The sequence below is a fragment of the Peromyscus eremicus genome, chromosome 13 (genome assembly GCF_949786415.1).
Source record: "Peromyscus eremicus chromosome 13, PerEre_H2_v1, whole genome shotgun sequence".
Classification (NCBI taxonomy): Eukaryota; Metazoa; Chordata; class Mammalia; order Rodentia; family Cricetidae; genus Peromyscus; species Peromyscus eremicus.
In genome coordinates this window covers 41,333,485-41,348,488 of record NC_081429.1, presented here as the reverse complement: position 1 = coordinate 41,348,488, position 15,004 = coordinate 41,333,485, and the positions used below count along the sequence as shown (strand labels likewise).

The 15,004-nt window shown below is 37.7% G+C and overlaps 1 protein-coding gene across 4 annotated transcripts in view; it reads left to right on the top strand.

Moving 5' to 3' along the window:
* Spag16 (sperm associated antigen 16) overlaps positions 1-15,004 on the top strand; it is an 814,060-nt gene that overhangs the window by 123,414 nt on the left and 675,642 nt on the right. The window contains exon 11 of one of the 4 annotated variants that reach the window (XM_059277934.1): positions 8,426-9,646. The exons of the other annotated variants lie outside the window; for them this stretch is intronic. Coding sequence (XP_059133917.1) covers positions 8,426-8,429 — 4 coding nt within the window. The 3' untranslated portion in view covers positions 8,430-9,646. Of the gene's footprint in view, positions 1-8,425; positions 9,647-15,004 lie in introns of those variants that run through there. 4 annotated transcript variants of the gene reach the window in all.

Sequence of the window (15,004 nt, the reverse complement as noted above, 5' to 3'; positions counted from 1 at the left end):
TCCTCCCAAAGGGCTACTAATTTATCCCACCATACTCCATAATAACTCATTTATTTCACAGAAGCTAAATAGGTATTTTAAAAATGTACATTGAGTCATAAGAGCTCCTACTTTATATATATATATATATATATATATATATATATATATATATATATATATATATATATTATACCTGCCAGGCTCTACAAGATGAAAATCATGCCTTCCTATTGGCCATATGCTGTGGATGTCTTTCTGTATGCTGTGAATATGTGTTGCTTTGATTGGTTGATAAAAAAGCTGTTTGGCCAATGGTGAAGCAGAATAAGGTTAGGCAGGACATTCCAACTAGAGAGGGAGGAAGAAGAAAGGCAGAGTTGAGAAGATGCTGCTGACCGCCACCAGAAGAAGCAAGATGCAAAGTACCAGTAAGCCACAAGCCATGTGGCAAAGTATAGATATATAAAAATGGGTTAATTTAAGATGTAAGAGCTAGCTAGCAAGAAGCCTGAGCCATTATGCCATACAGTTTGACAATAATATAAGCCTCTGTGTGTTTATTTGGGTCTGAGCGGCTGCAGGACTGGGCAGGACACAGACAAACTCCAACTACAGCTATGTGCTCCCCTATCCCTCCTTAGCCCACACATTCCAGTCATTTCTGTCCTGTGGACACTTATTACTGCTCATCACAAGAGCTTTTCACTCTGCTGGCAGTGTTAGTCTTCCAGGTTTTGCATGTCTGCCTCGTTCATGTCTTTACTTCCAGAGGCAGGTGCTTTCATTGTGGTTGATTTTTTAAAAATACATTTTCAAAGATTATTTCATTTACTTATGTCTGTGTACATGTATCTTTATGGGCATATACACACATATATGTGTGGGATTGGTGCATACATGGAGGCCAGAAGAGGGTATTGGATCCCTTGGATCTGGAGTTAGAGGCATTCTCAAATGCCTGTCTTATTATGTAGGCACCGGGATCTGAACTGTTTTCATGACAGTGTAATGAACATTCTTAACTGCTGTGCCATCCCTCTGGTCCCCAGTGTATTTTCTTTAGTCCATGGCTCACAGTATACTAGAGAAGGCATATGTTTTGAAGCATTTCATGACAAGACCCAGACAGTTAGCTTTGCCTTGCTCATTTGAAGAAAAATAGTGCTGGTAGATGTTCACTATCCAGTGTCCTCTTTTCTGAGTCCATTGCAATATTCTGTTTCTGGCCTGCTAAGTAAGAAACTTGGTTGTGTGGCTAAACCTGAAGGGCAGTCTGCTCTCATATAGCTGGAATCCAAGAACACTGTAAAGGCTGCGACTCATGACAAGGACCAGATTCCTGAGTCAGCTGTTTGTAGGGTCCCCCAGCATTTATCTAGTTTTAATCCCTAGATTTTCTATGCCTTTAGAAAATTAAATGAGCAAGTCTGTCTAAAAACATTTCAATGCAAGAAATATTGTATGATATTTATATTCACAAATTCATTCGACAAAACTGAAGACTCTTCAACTATTCTGAACAATTAACTACCTGAAAGGATTATGTTGCAGGCAGCTGGCATTAACTTGACATCACAGTAAGTCAACTGTAAAATCCATTGATGATAAAGCATGTTTGGTAGCCAAAAGTGCTATCAGAGACCATAAAAGGAGGCAGAAAGAAATACAGTACAGGGTAGCTTCAGGATCAAAGACAGACCAGATCTTTTCTGACAAGACATCATGTGGAACGAGACCCTGCAGTTGTGTTAAGAAGTAAGATATGTAGAGAACAAGGAAGAAAAGTGATCAGAACATCCTTGAAGCAGATATGTGTCCACAGTATTTCAGGAGCAACAGGAATCCAGTGTAAACATAGTAAGAGAGCTTAAAGATGCAGCAGAGACATGTTAGGAACATGGGAATCACAGGAATGTTCCATGAGACCTTAAAAATTGTAACAAACACACTTTCTCTGTATTCTGAACATGTTGGAAACCTATTCTAGAATTCTGAACAAAAGATACACAAGTTGACATGTAAAAACAGGAACTTTCAAATTTCTGTGTAGAAACTATTCTCCCAATGGGAGTCAAGGGTAGGAAATGACACTAGATCGGAATGATTTCCAACAATTCAAGAGGGTTATAAAGATTTCCATGATAAATGTCATGGTGTCATAGAAGGAGATAAGTGACCAGAAATGAGAGTCAAGGAGGTTTTCTAAAAGATTATATGTGGATAAAGAGATGGAGCTTTCCAGGGTAACTGGATTTTGACCTCAGCAAATGAAGAATACAGTAATCATTTAGTTATGTGGGGAAGACTGAGGGTGAGCAAGTTTGCAAACATGGGTGTGCTAAGTTCACAAGGCTCTTGGGACTTAGGCAGGGTTGGAATACTTGAAACTATGCTCTGAACAAAGTGCACAGTAATGATAATACAACTGTGTGTGTGTGTGTGTGTGTGTGTGTGTGTGTGTGTGTGTGTTGACAAGCAGTTGGTGCCTGCCAGTAGTACTCCAGGCATTGTCCTGACACTTTCACCAGAAATATGGTATCTGGCATTTCCTGTAAAAACTAGCCTTTGTAGAAATATGATCCTTAAAACCTGAGTCAATATAAAGCTGACACTCTTAGTTGCTTGTAAGTTACATGTTTTTAAAGATTACAAGTTATACTTAGAATGTATTTTTGAAATTAAAGTCCTTTAAATAACTATAGATTGCAATTACTATTTCAAACATATATAAACTTTTATCCTGTAAATATTATGTTTATCTCTCTTCAAAATCATCAATATATTAAAGTGAAGCATGCATTTCAAATTTGAATTATACAGAGAAAGCACCTATAGTTTCAAAAGTTGGCTTATAGAAAAATCTTCTCTATAATGATAATTATTATAGAGATATAGACTACTGGTTTTAAGATTTGGTACCAAAGTGCTAAGGGATAAGGTATTAGGTAGGCTTCTATTATATAATGATACAGTAATAACATTTGTATCATTAACTTTTAAGAAGGAAGACATACATGAATATACAATAAATGTAAGCATTAATTTTAATGAACTATTTAATTTTGGGGGGTATGTTCTATGAATAAATGCATTATCTAATTAGCAGATTAGATTTTCAGGTTTTTTTTTTCATATGTTTTTAATGCCCTTTCCTGTGTCATTCCTTAACTTTAAACTAAGTTTGTTGAGGCACTTTGAGTTTGTCAAGTGGCTGCCATCTTCCAGAAAGTGTTCTCATATTTTTTTTGGTTATATTACAGCTAAAAATTATGGAAGGGCTTTTACATTGGTCACAGATGATGCGTAAAGCATTTTCAATTCCAGCATTTCATAGACTCAGCCAGAGACCGACAGTTGCCCTTCTGGGGCTATAACCATTTTTCATTCCTTTTTAATTATCTAGATCCATAGTAATAACCACAGTGACCTACAAGAAGGCATTGCTGGACATACTACAATTATATATAGCAATTATGTTTAGTGCCAACAATGCATAAAATCCTACTTATTAACTAAGGTTAGTAAAAATGAAGCTTTCCTTGTCTCCCTTAGGACATAGTTTCAGTTTTTGAAAAGCTAAGGCATTTAATTTTTGCATAAAACTTTTTCTGGAGTATATTATTATGATAAGATAGGTCTATTCTGTGAGATGATATTTCATTAATAATATTCCAGTAAATATAAAAAACACTGCTCACTCCAGTTCCTCCTTTCATTATATACTAATATTTCCCATTACCTGCTGTTCAATAGAAAGGGAAATAGAGTTCAAAGCAATGGTTAATCTTTATAATATAGGATCCAGGAAAAGTTGTTTAGGACATGTACCCGTAAAACTCTTTTTCTCTTGGACAATTTATTTAATGTTTCAAAGTACTTAAAACTTTAAAAAAAAATAATTAGAAAGACTGTGTGACATTTGAAAGATCAATGAGTCTAGCAATTTTTGACATTTCTTAATGCCTCATTTAAAATTGGAAAGTTTCATCCATTTTAAAGTTAATGTATATGGAACAGCATTATATATATGTGTACAAACACATATATGAATTGAATTATATGATGAATGGGTTGTAAGCATCAGGTCTAAATCCTCAACCAATTCTGGAAATTTCTTACATGGCTATGACTAGAGAAAAATATTGTCCTGTTGGTTTCACATTATTTTTTTGTATTAATAGTGATTTTTATAATCTAATAGAAAGCAATAAAACTTTTATTAGGCTTATACACTCCACATACATAGCAATATTTAGATTCAGATCCAACTTTAATTTAAAACTACTGACATTATCCTAAGGCAATAACCATTAATTTTAGAATGGCTCATAAAGTAGCCCATTTTAACTTGCATATTTGTGAATACCTAAAGTTGATCAGTTTTTTTGTCCACTATCTCACTTGACTGCTGTCTTGTTTTTTTTTCCTCAACTTCACATTTCTTCCATTTTAGTGCCATTAACTGCCATCAAGTAGGCTTTGGTGACTGAGCTATGAATCTTTTAAATATCCTCCTTTCCACTTATTTATCAACTTAATTAGATTACTTAGGCCTATGGTTTAGTCTCGTGCTTCTTTCAAAGTCTGTCAGTTGTAATTTCGTCCACATAACTTTCTGTGAATGTCTCTGCTTATGATCATTATTTTGTACAAATGTAATTATTTCTTTGTGTTAGCATCATAATAATCTTCTAAAAATTAAGATACAATATATCTTATTTCTACTTTAAACTCTATATTCTAAGATCAGGAGGTTTGATTATTTCCAACTAGTTTTGGTCTTCCCTCCCTCCCTCCCTCCCTCCCTCCCTCCCTTCCTTATCTTTCTTCCTTCTTTTCTTTCTTTCTAACCCTCTTCCTGTGGACCCACTGTGTGTTTGATTCAGTGAAATCTTTGCACTTGTGCAGGGGTTAGCTCATTTTCTTCAGATAGAAATGCACTTTATCTTTCCTTTTCATTTGCAGAAACTCAAACAACCTAAGAAGTATCTCCATCCCTAAACCAAATCTCCTTTCTGTTCTCTCGGTACTTGGTACACCATGCAGAGGATGCATAAGATAGGGCACACAGAACAAATCCTATAGAACTCCTGTGATTCTGTCCTGTATGTTGTGAATAAATAAAAAGCTGATTGGCCAGTAGCCAGGCAGGAAGTATGAGATAGGTGGGACAAACAGAGAGGAGAGGCTGGGAGGTGGAAGTCTGGAGGAGACTCCAGCCCGCTGTCCAGGGAGCATCATGTAAAGGCAACAGGTAAAGCCATGGAACACGTGGCGACATATAGATTAACAGAAATGGGCTGAGTATGAGAGTAAGAGCTAAACAATGGTAGGCCTGAGCTAATGGCTGAGAAGTTTAAATAATATAAGCGTCTGTATGTTTATTTTATAAGTGGGCTACAGGACTGCTGGGGCTTGGCAAGACCCAGAGAGAAGCTCTCCAGCTATGGATAATTTTTTGTTTCCCAAAGTTATGAAAAGCTTGTAAGGACAAACCATAAGGGTGTTACATAAACTCATAATGTTTGTAACCTAAGCATCAACCAATGATACACTAAAGTTCCTTTATAATAAATAAAGTGTAAATGTTCAGAGTTTCTACAAATGCTTGTAGTCTGATTTTCCTACTTTTACTCAGACCTTTAATTGAAATATTCTATGCAAAGAAGGAAACTATACACAGATGCCTTTCACTAGCATGAGTATTGACCTCTTCATATACCCAAGACCAGGTTCTTTCACATTCTTCAGGGAATATAAAGAAGTTCTGTTGACAGACCCTGCCCTGTTTACCTTACTTTCTAGAAGGGTTCACTCTCTTGATTGCTGATATCCCCCATTCTTACATATACTTTCTTCCAGTTCCCACATATCTTTTTTTACTTTATTTTTAAAGATTTATTTGTTTTATTTATGTGTATGAATGTTTTGCCTGCCTGTACATCTGTGCACCAAGTTTCTGTGGTGCCTGTGGAGACCCAAAGGCGGAGTTGATAGATCCTTTGGAACTGGAGCTTCAGATGGCCATTAAATGTCATATGGATGCTGAGAATCCAACCTGGGTTTTCTGCAAGAGCAGCAAAAGTTCTCAACCTATGAGCCATCTCTCTACTCCCTCACCCTGCATCTGCTTTTAAGAATTTCCTGGAGTCTCACTGAGCTCCTAACTCTTCTGCTCTGTTCTTTTTAAACCATTTGGCCTCCTTGAGAAAAAATATAACATATATTCCCAGAATTTTATAGCCTTTCTTCTACTATTTTCTTGTAACATTATTAAAAAACAAAACAAAACAAAACAGCCAAGCAACAGGGACAGGTCCTGATCTCACTGCTAGGAGTCCCACATACAGACCAAGCTACACAACTGTCACACGCATGCAGAGGGCCTAGGTTGGTCCCATGCAGGTTCCCTAACTGTTGGTCCAGAGTCCATGAGGTCCCATGTACTCAAGTCAGCTGTTCCAGTGGGTTCACCTGTCATGACCTTGACCCCCCCACTCCCAGCTCATAAATCTCTCCTCCCTTTCTTGAGGAGGACTCCTGGAGCTTGGCCCAGTGCTTGATTGTGGATCTCTGCACCTGCTTCCATCAGTTAATGGATAAAGGCTCTCTGATGGCAATTAGGGTAGCCACCAATCTGATTACAGTAGATGGCCAGTTCAGGCACCCTCTCCACTATTGCAAGGAGAACCTCGCTGCCTTTCGGGAACCTGTTCCCCATGCTGGATTACCCATCCCAGCCTTGATGCAGGGGGAGGATATTGGCCCTACCTCAACTCCATGTGCCATGCTTTGTTCAAGCCCATGGAGGCCTACTCCTTTCTGAGTGGAGAGAGGAGAAGTGGATGGGGAGGCGAGTACATGGGATGGAAGGAGATGAGGGAGGGGAAACTATAGAAAAAAAAGAAAGAAAAACTCCAAAGAGCATTTTGTGAGTAGTTACCTGCAGAGGAAGCTAGATATTTAGAGCCTGAAGGCACATATTGTTTTACACAAAGTGCACTGAAGTTCTTTAAACCCATTGGCTTAGTAGATAACAATGCATCACTTTCACTCTCTGTGAGCATTTATTTGCAGTGTCTGTCTAGGTACAAAAGGCTGACGGATATTTGATTGCATGCTGAAGCTTATCCAGAAATCATTTTGTTGATTTTAGTCATTGCTGCTACTCATCTTTCATTTTGCCTGTTTACTTCCCCAAGAGAAACCTCAAGAGAGGAATTGTTAATTTGTGTATTAAATCAAAGTTTCTTAGACTATTAATCCATGAGAACCAAAAGTTGCCTAAATGTACCATTCCTTAACTATTTTCTAATAGTTTCTCTTTTAAGTAGTGGCTTTTACCTTGCACATGGTAATATCAACTTTCTTTTCCCACTTCAAAATGTCTTTTATACCAGGAGTCATATCTAATAATTTATTTTTTATTAGTTTACCTACCACCAAGCCATTTAAATAAAAGTAGAAGCTTTTTTTTTTTAATTTTTATTTTGCAATACAATTCAGTTCTACATATCAGCCACAGATTCCCTTGTTCTCCCCCCTCCCGCCTCCCTCACCTTCCCCCCCAGCCCGCCCCCATTCCAATCTCCTCCAGGGCAAAGCCTTCCCCACAGACTGAGATCAACCTGGTGGACTCAGTCCAGGTAGGTCCAGTCCCCTCCTCCCAGGCTGAGCCAAGGGACCCTGCATAGGCCCCAGGTTTCAACCAGCCGACTCATGCAATGAGCACAGGACCCGGTGCCACTGCCTGGATGCCTCCCAAACAGATCAGGCCAATCAACTGTCTCACCCACTCAGAGGGCCTGATCCAGTTGGTGACCCCTCAGCCATTGGTTCATATTTCATGTGTTTCCGTTCGTTCGGCTATTTGTCTCTGTGCTTAATCCGACCATGGTCTCAACAATTCTTGCTCATATAAACCCTCCTCATTCTCGCTAATTGGACTCCCAGAGATCCACCTGGGGCCTAGTCATGGATCTCTGCATCCAGATCCCTCAGTAGTTGGATGAGGTTTTTAGCACGACAATTAGGGTGTTTGGCCATCCCATCACCAGAGTAGGTCAGTTCGGACTGTCTCTCAACCATTGCCAGCAGTCTGTTGTGGGGGTATCTTTGTGGATTTCTGTGGAGACCACATGAGAATAGGAAGAAAAGTAGAAGCTTTAAATGTCATAAAAACGGTTTGTGAACTGATTTCTCATTCTCGTTTTCTTCAGTTGATCAGCTCACACGGTCTCCAGCCTTGGGTTATTTCGCTGCCGTTCACAGGAAACCTTTAGTCCCAATGGCAAACGCTATTGCATGTGGTTTAGTTATACTCCTGAGCAATCCTTTAATAGGGTTCTATAGTTTGAGCCGCTGTGCTGACAGAGAGTCTAAGATTTTGGAATCCTTGCTGCTTTATTCTTTTGATTGTTTTGTTTCCTTTAATTTTTTTCAGCTAATGTATTTAAAAATTATAACTTTAAGTAGACAAGATACATTGGTGACTAAGATTTAAAATGCCACTGACAGGCTAGGAAGATGGCTCACCAGCTGAAACACCAGCCATTCAAGCCTAAGAATGCTTGAACTCATGTAAAAGAAGATGAGGTAACACAAGTGTCATTATCTGAGAATGCCCTGGGGGTAATGGGAGGCTGAGACAGGAAAACTCCAGAAGCTTGAGGGCCAGCAGGTTTGTCTTACTCAGTGGCAAAGAGAGCCTATGTTAAACAAGGTGGCAAGATGAGGACCCACACCTACAGATCTTCTGACCGACATGCATGCCTCGACACGTGGTGTACCCGAACTTAACTCCCCTACACACAAACAAGCACACACACACATATACACTTACACATCACACAGACACACACGCACACACACACACACACACACACACACACACACACAAATGCTAATGAGTAATAGACTGTGCTCAACATTCAACATACAATATTCTAACACCATGGTGTTGAGTTAGTTATTTAACCTGTTTATTTCTATTTCTTTGTATAATTCTACAACCTTTGACAGGTTATTTAATTTCAGTTTCTTTTTAAAACATGAATAACTAATTTAGTCACCCCAGTGGACTGTCATGATGTCTAACTACATTAATAGCTTGGGGCTGGGAGGTGTTCAGTACAGGGGTGAGTCTGAGGACCTGAGTTCACTCCTCAGCAATCATGTAAAACCTTGGTGGCTTTGATAACCCTGGCCCTGGGGAGGCACTGGACTTTCTGGACAACCAGTTTATTTGAATCTGCAAGCTCCATGTTCAATGAGAGGCTCTGTTACAAAGAAATGAGGTAGAAAGCAATTGTGAAAGATACCTTCACATACACAAGCTCATGAAAACACGCATACATATAACACATACATACACACAATCTTACCTTGAATGTTCTAAGTGAGGTATATATGTACACACAAATTATATATGATGCTTATTTAATAATAAAAACATGAAAGTAGAACAGCTAACATCACTATGGTAGGAAAGTACCACAGGCAAAAAAATGTATTTTTGACAAGGAATATTTTATACTTCAAAATGGTAGTATGTTTAGAACATTTCAGGGCCTTCCAAGTTAGTTAGTCATATAATGTGCAGCACATAAATAGAAATAATGACAATTTACTGCAATAAATTGAAATTAAGAATTTTCAAAATGTTATGTTTAATTCTTAGAGGAATAAAAGTGTCTATTCATATTCCCCGTTGTCAGAATGTTAAAGTATATACTTATTATAATAAAGAACAATACAAAGACTTAAAATTCTTAGCTGATAAAAATGATAAATGAAAAATAAAAAGTGTAGTGACAGCTTGCACATAAATCAAGTAATAACTGTTTATTGAAAAAGAGCATAATTTTTTTTTTGGTTTTTCAAGACAGGGTTTCTCTGTGTAGCTTTACAGCTGTCCTGGATCTCACTCTGTAGACCAGGCTGGCCTCAAACTCACAGAGATCCATCTGCCTCTGCCTCCCAAGTGCTGGGATTAAAGGTGTGCACCACCACCGCCCAGCTAAGAGCATAATTTTCATGCATTAAACTGCACCTATGTTTTAAGGTTCTCATTTTCATCTTTAACAGTCTCATCTTTAGAATTGTGATAAAGAAGGCCTTGGGTGGGACATCTGGCCATTGTCCCCACACCATAGTTTAGCCTGCCATACAACATCTGCTTGCCTTAGGAGCAGTTTGTTTCAAAGCTGACAAATGTGGTCCCTGGGTTCTCCAGTCTGATGTCAACCTGTCTATATCACTCTGAGTAGAGGAACTTCAAAGAAGACCCACTGTCCTCAGGGAGTGGCCAAGCTCTTTAATGAGTCCCTATCTCACCTGGTTCCTGTTTCTTCGAATCTTCGTCTTTGCCCTCTACATTCCTGATGTTTCAGCAGCCAGACTTCTCTAAAATATAGTGCATGCACTGAAAGCTGTAGGTTGGTTCATTCATCTGTGTGGGGTCAGCCATGCAGTTGTGCTCCATGTGGCCCAGCTGACCTCACTCACTTAGGGATGGCCACTCACTGCAAATGTATATTGTTGATGCAAAGTTCAAGAAAATGTATATCTATGACACCTGTCTTCAAATCTCCCTCTCTATGTTGATATTTCATTCTGTAGACTTTCTTCATAAGATTTTTTTATCCTTTCTTCCTTCTCCTCCTCCTTCCTTTTGTCACTCTATTTCCCATTTGCATCTCCCATGTCACAGTCTGACAGTTTTTTTTAGGGAAAAGACCAGCCCTCTTCACTATAGTATCTAGTGTGTATAGTGACAATGTTCCTGGCTCTTAAGCAGGAGTTTGATGAATAACTGAATCTGCAGATTCAGAAGGGCCTCACATCTAGGATTTGTAAAAACTCTTCTGACAAATGCATTGCTTCTTTCTTAGCCTTCAACTCTTTCATATGTAATTAAGGAATCTTAATCCATGAATCATAGCGTTTGAATGCACACATTCACTGTGTACCTGTTTATGCTCATTGGAGCTCTGGAAGGACACAAATCATTGTAATAGCAAGTGCATTTTCACCTTCCCCCGAGCAAGTGTTTGGCTCCTCAGGGTGAATATTGCCCCATTTGAGAATGACATGGGAGGCAGTGGTTGAGAATGGGTGAGTATTGATTCTTAGAAAGGACAGAGCTAGATTTCTGCTATTGCTCTTCTTCATTGGAGACTGCTAGCTTTTGCTCATAATCCTTCCTGTTAGTTTACTATATTTTCCAAGAAACCATTATGATGCCATATTGCATTACAATGTTCTAAAAGAGGTTTCTCTTTTTGAGACAGGATTTCTTTGTGTAGCCCTGGTTGTCCTGGAACTCACTCTGTATACCAGGCTGACCACAAACTTGGAGAGATCTGCCTGTCTCTGCCTCCCGAGTTGCTGGGATTAAAGGCGAGTGCAGCCATGCCTGGCCCAAGGATTCTTGGCAGTAAGATGAGGTTACTGTGGCCTTTGCTCCACACCACCTTTCACCTCATAATGTCATCTAATGATTTTGAGAGGAGGTTAACTTTTTCTTTTCTGGAAAAATCATCCTGGAAATGTTGAGAACCCATTTGTGGACTGCAGATTTTCAAGCAGAGGACGCTGGGGAGCAAAGGCTCGCATCTTGCAAGTTCCCTTTAGCTCAGTGTTACCCTTAAAAATGAATCATTAAATAATATTTTTGCCACAAAGAACAAAGGAAAATTGTTAAGTGAAAATAAAAGGGTAAAATAGAGAAACTCAATAGATTAAACTGAAACAGGAGTAGAATTATAAAACTTTTTTCAAATTTTGTCAAGAGAAATCAGTGAGCTTCATTTTATTTGAAAGTGGAAGTCAGCAGCTAAAACAGTTAAATTGGAAGGGTTAAGAGTGAGTTTTTGTGCAAAATGAAGACAGATAGGTGTTGTTTTCTTTATATGGCTAATAAAACTGTTAGGAGACATTCAGGTAGAAACAGAGGTTCTGAAGGTAAGAGAAACACTGAGCTAATTTTAGTCTAGAAAGGAGGACTTAAAGTATCCTGAAATTAAAATAATTTGAGGGGTTGGAGAGAGAAGGCTCAGTGGTTAGGAGCAGGCTCTGCCCTCTCGGAGGATCTGGGTTCAGTTCCCAGCCCTCATGTGATGTCTCAGCTGGCACTACACTTACACGCACCCTCCCCAATACACATAATTAAAAATCAATTGGTGTTTTTTTAAAAAGCAAATTATAAATACTAATTTGTAAATATTAAATTAATTGTAAATATCAAAATAACAGCAACCTGCTGTGCTGTAAAATTAAATAGTCTTTAAAGACTCAAGAATGAAAATGAGGTACCATAGTGAATAGAAAATAGGGAGTATACAAAAGCTTTGAGCTGTAGGCCAATGAGGTTAAATTAGGATAGTTGGTGTGTGGGAGATGTCAAACACACATGTGCTTAGGAGCCCTTGCTGTGGGTCAGCGTGGTGTAGACTTGCCTGTGTTGATCAAAAAGTTCAGCTCCTTTACAACTGTACAGTCCGTCCTCTCAGACTTGTTCCTCAGCCTGAGTAAAAACTTCTGTTTATGGAAGAATATTTAAGCACTGGCATGTGCATTCACTACACTGTTTGTACCATTGACAGTTCACTATTCATTATCATTTAGAACAGCAACTGTTTTGTATAAACATGAGTAGATCTTTCCACGTGACAAATCTGACCTTTACTTTCACCTTCATTGTGCAGATTATATATAATGAAGAGTTAAAGAGTATTCCCACAGAAACAGACAAAGGTGTATCAATTTCAAATGTACGATGTCAGAACTAATAGCTGGAGTTGAAATGAGATTTATGAGTGAAAAACATTTTCTTTACATTGTTACAGTGTTTTTAAAAGATGTATTTCATCTTATTTTTAAATTATTTAGATATGTCGAATGAATTTCTACAAGATAGTTGGGCCTCTATATCTGTGGGTTCTGCACTGGAAGAATATGCTGTAAACCCTAGTTGATTGCATCTGTACACAAAGATACTATTAATCTGTGATGGTTTGATTTGTACTACACACCTGTCACCAGGCTATGTTGGTTACATTTGTACTACATACATACTGTTAGGCTATGCTGGTTACATCTGCTTGTCATAGATGCTGTTAGCCTTTGGTGCTTACACCTGTAGTATATGATGTACACACTGTTATTTTTTGGCATTATTCTAAGCAATACCTTATAGCATCTGCTTACATGGAAATCTACATTGTAGTAGATATTATAAGTAACCCCAAGATGATATAAAATCGACTGGATATGTGCATATGTTTTATTCATGTCACATATGCCATATAGTAGGTTTGTGTAGCCATGGATGTTGGCATTTGTGGAAGGCCCGATTATGAATCCTCTGAGGACACAGATGGACAACCATACTAAATTCTTGAAAGTATTACTTTGAATGAATTACTCTGTTATATGGATACATTTTCTTGGTCTTTTTTGTATTTTAAATGATTTCATATCTATAAGGTTGAGCTAGATAATATTATTTATAAGCAATGTTCTAAAATATGAAGAATTATTTACTTTGAGTAAAATCAATAAATATTATACAAGTATATGAAACTTTATAAGTTTAAAAAATGAAATTTAATTAAGTGTACTTTTTCAAAACTGATAATAGGGTCAGTGATATTGGGTAAAAGCTCTTTCCACAAACCTCTCAACATGAGGTCAATCCTTAGACCCCACAGGGTGAAAGCAGAAAACTAACTCCCACAGGTCCTCTGACCACCACATGTGGATATTTATAGATATATTTCTTGTTTCAAATTATCTTACAAAATTAAATTGTAACCCATTTCTATGAATTTATTTAATTTGTGAAATTAGTTCTTGTAATAATTAAAATGATTATTTTATATTATATATTATATGCAAACCCTTTAAACATTTCATATTATATATTATATACAAACACTTTCTATTTAGCCATTCACCTGTAAGAATTTACTTTGCTCTTCTGGTAGAATATCTGTTGGTACATTAACTTATAAAAATATTCATGTCACATAAATTTCATAAATATGGGTATAACGTATATGAATTTCACCTATCAAATTTATATTAAGTGTATGAATCTTGTAGAATATTAAAGATGTGTTACAGTGGAATATTTGTTTAATGATGCAAAGGTGTGTTACATTCTTTTCTGTTGCATTTAACTCTGTGAAGCTATGTTGCTTTGCCTGCCTAAAATACCTGATTAGTCTAATAATGAGCTGAATGGCCAGTAGCTAGGCAGGAGAAATGATAGACAGGGCTAGCATGCAAAGAATGATTAGGAAGAGAAGAAGAGTAGAAAGAGGGGAGTGAGAAAAGGAGAAGGGGAGAGGATGCCAGGGGCCAGCCACCCACCAACACAGCCCCACAGTCACAGCAGCTATGGAGTAAGAAGTAAAGAAAGGTATATAGAATAAAAGAAGGGTAAAAGCCCAGAGGCAAAATGTAGATGAGATAATTTAATAAAAGCTGACTAGAAATAAGCCAAGTTTAGGCCAGACATTTATAAGTAAAAATAAGTCTCTGTGTATATATTTGTGAGCCCCCAAAGAGCTAAGAGTAAAGAGTAAAAAAAAGCAAAACAACAACAAAAACAACTACATATGAAGATATGTGTATATATCTATATATCTATATATCTATATCTATATATATCTATATATATATCTATATATATCTATATATAGATATAGATATATAGATATAGATATAGTTATATATAGTACTACCTCCCTACTCTTCCCATGTGACCTTTTTCATCTGTCATCATCTCAGAGGGTCGCTCAGTTAATGTTGATTAGGTACCTTCCTTGTGCTGCTTCCTTTTCTCAGCTCTTCAGACACTGAGCCTTGTGGAATGTTTGTTGGAGTTTGTCTCTTGGGCTATGCTATAATCCTTTTGGCACCAGTATAAACTGGAGTGCTTCACCTTGAGAGTGACCTGATATGTAGGGAACTTACTAGATTAATAATGGAAAAGATAAAATTAGTGGCAGGCCAA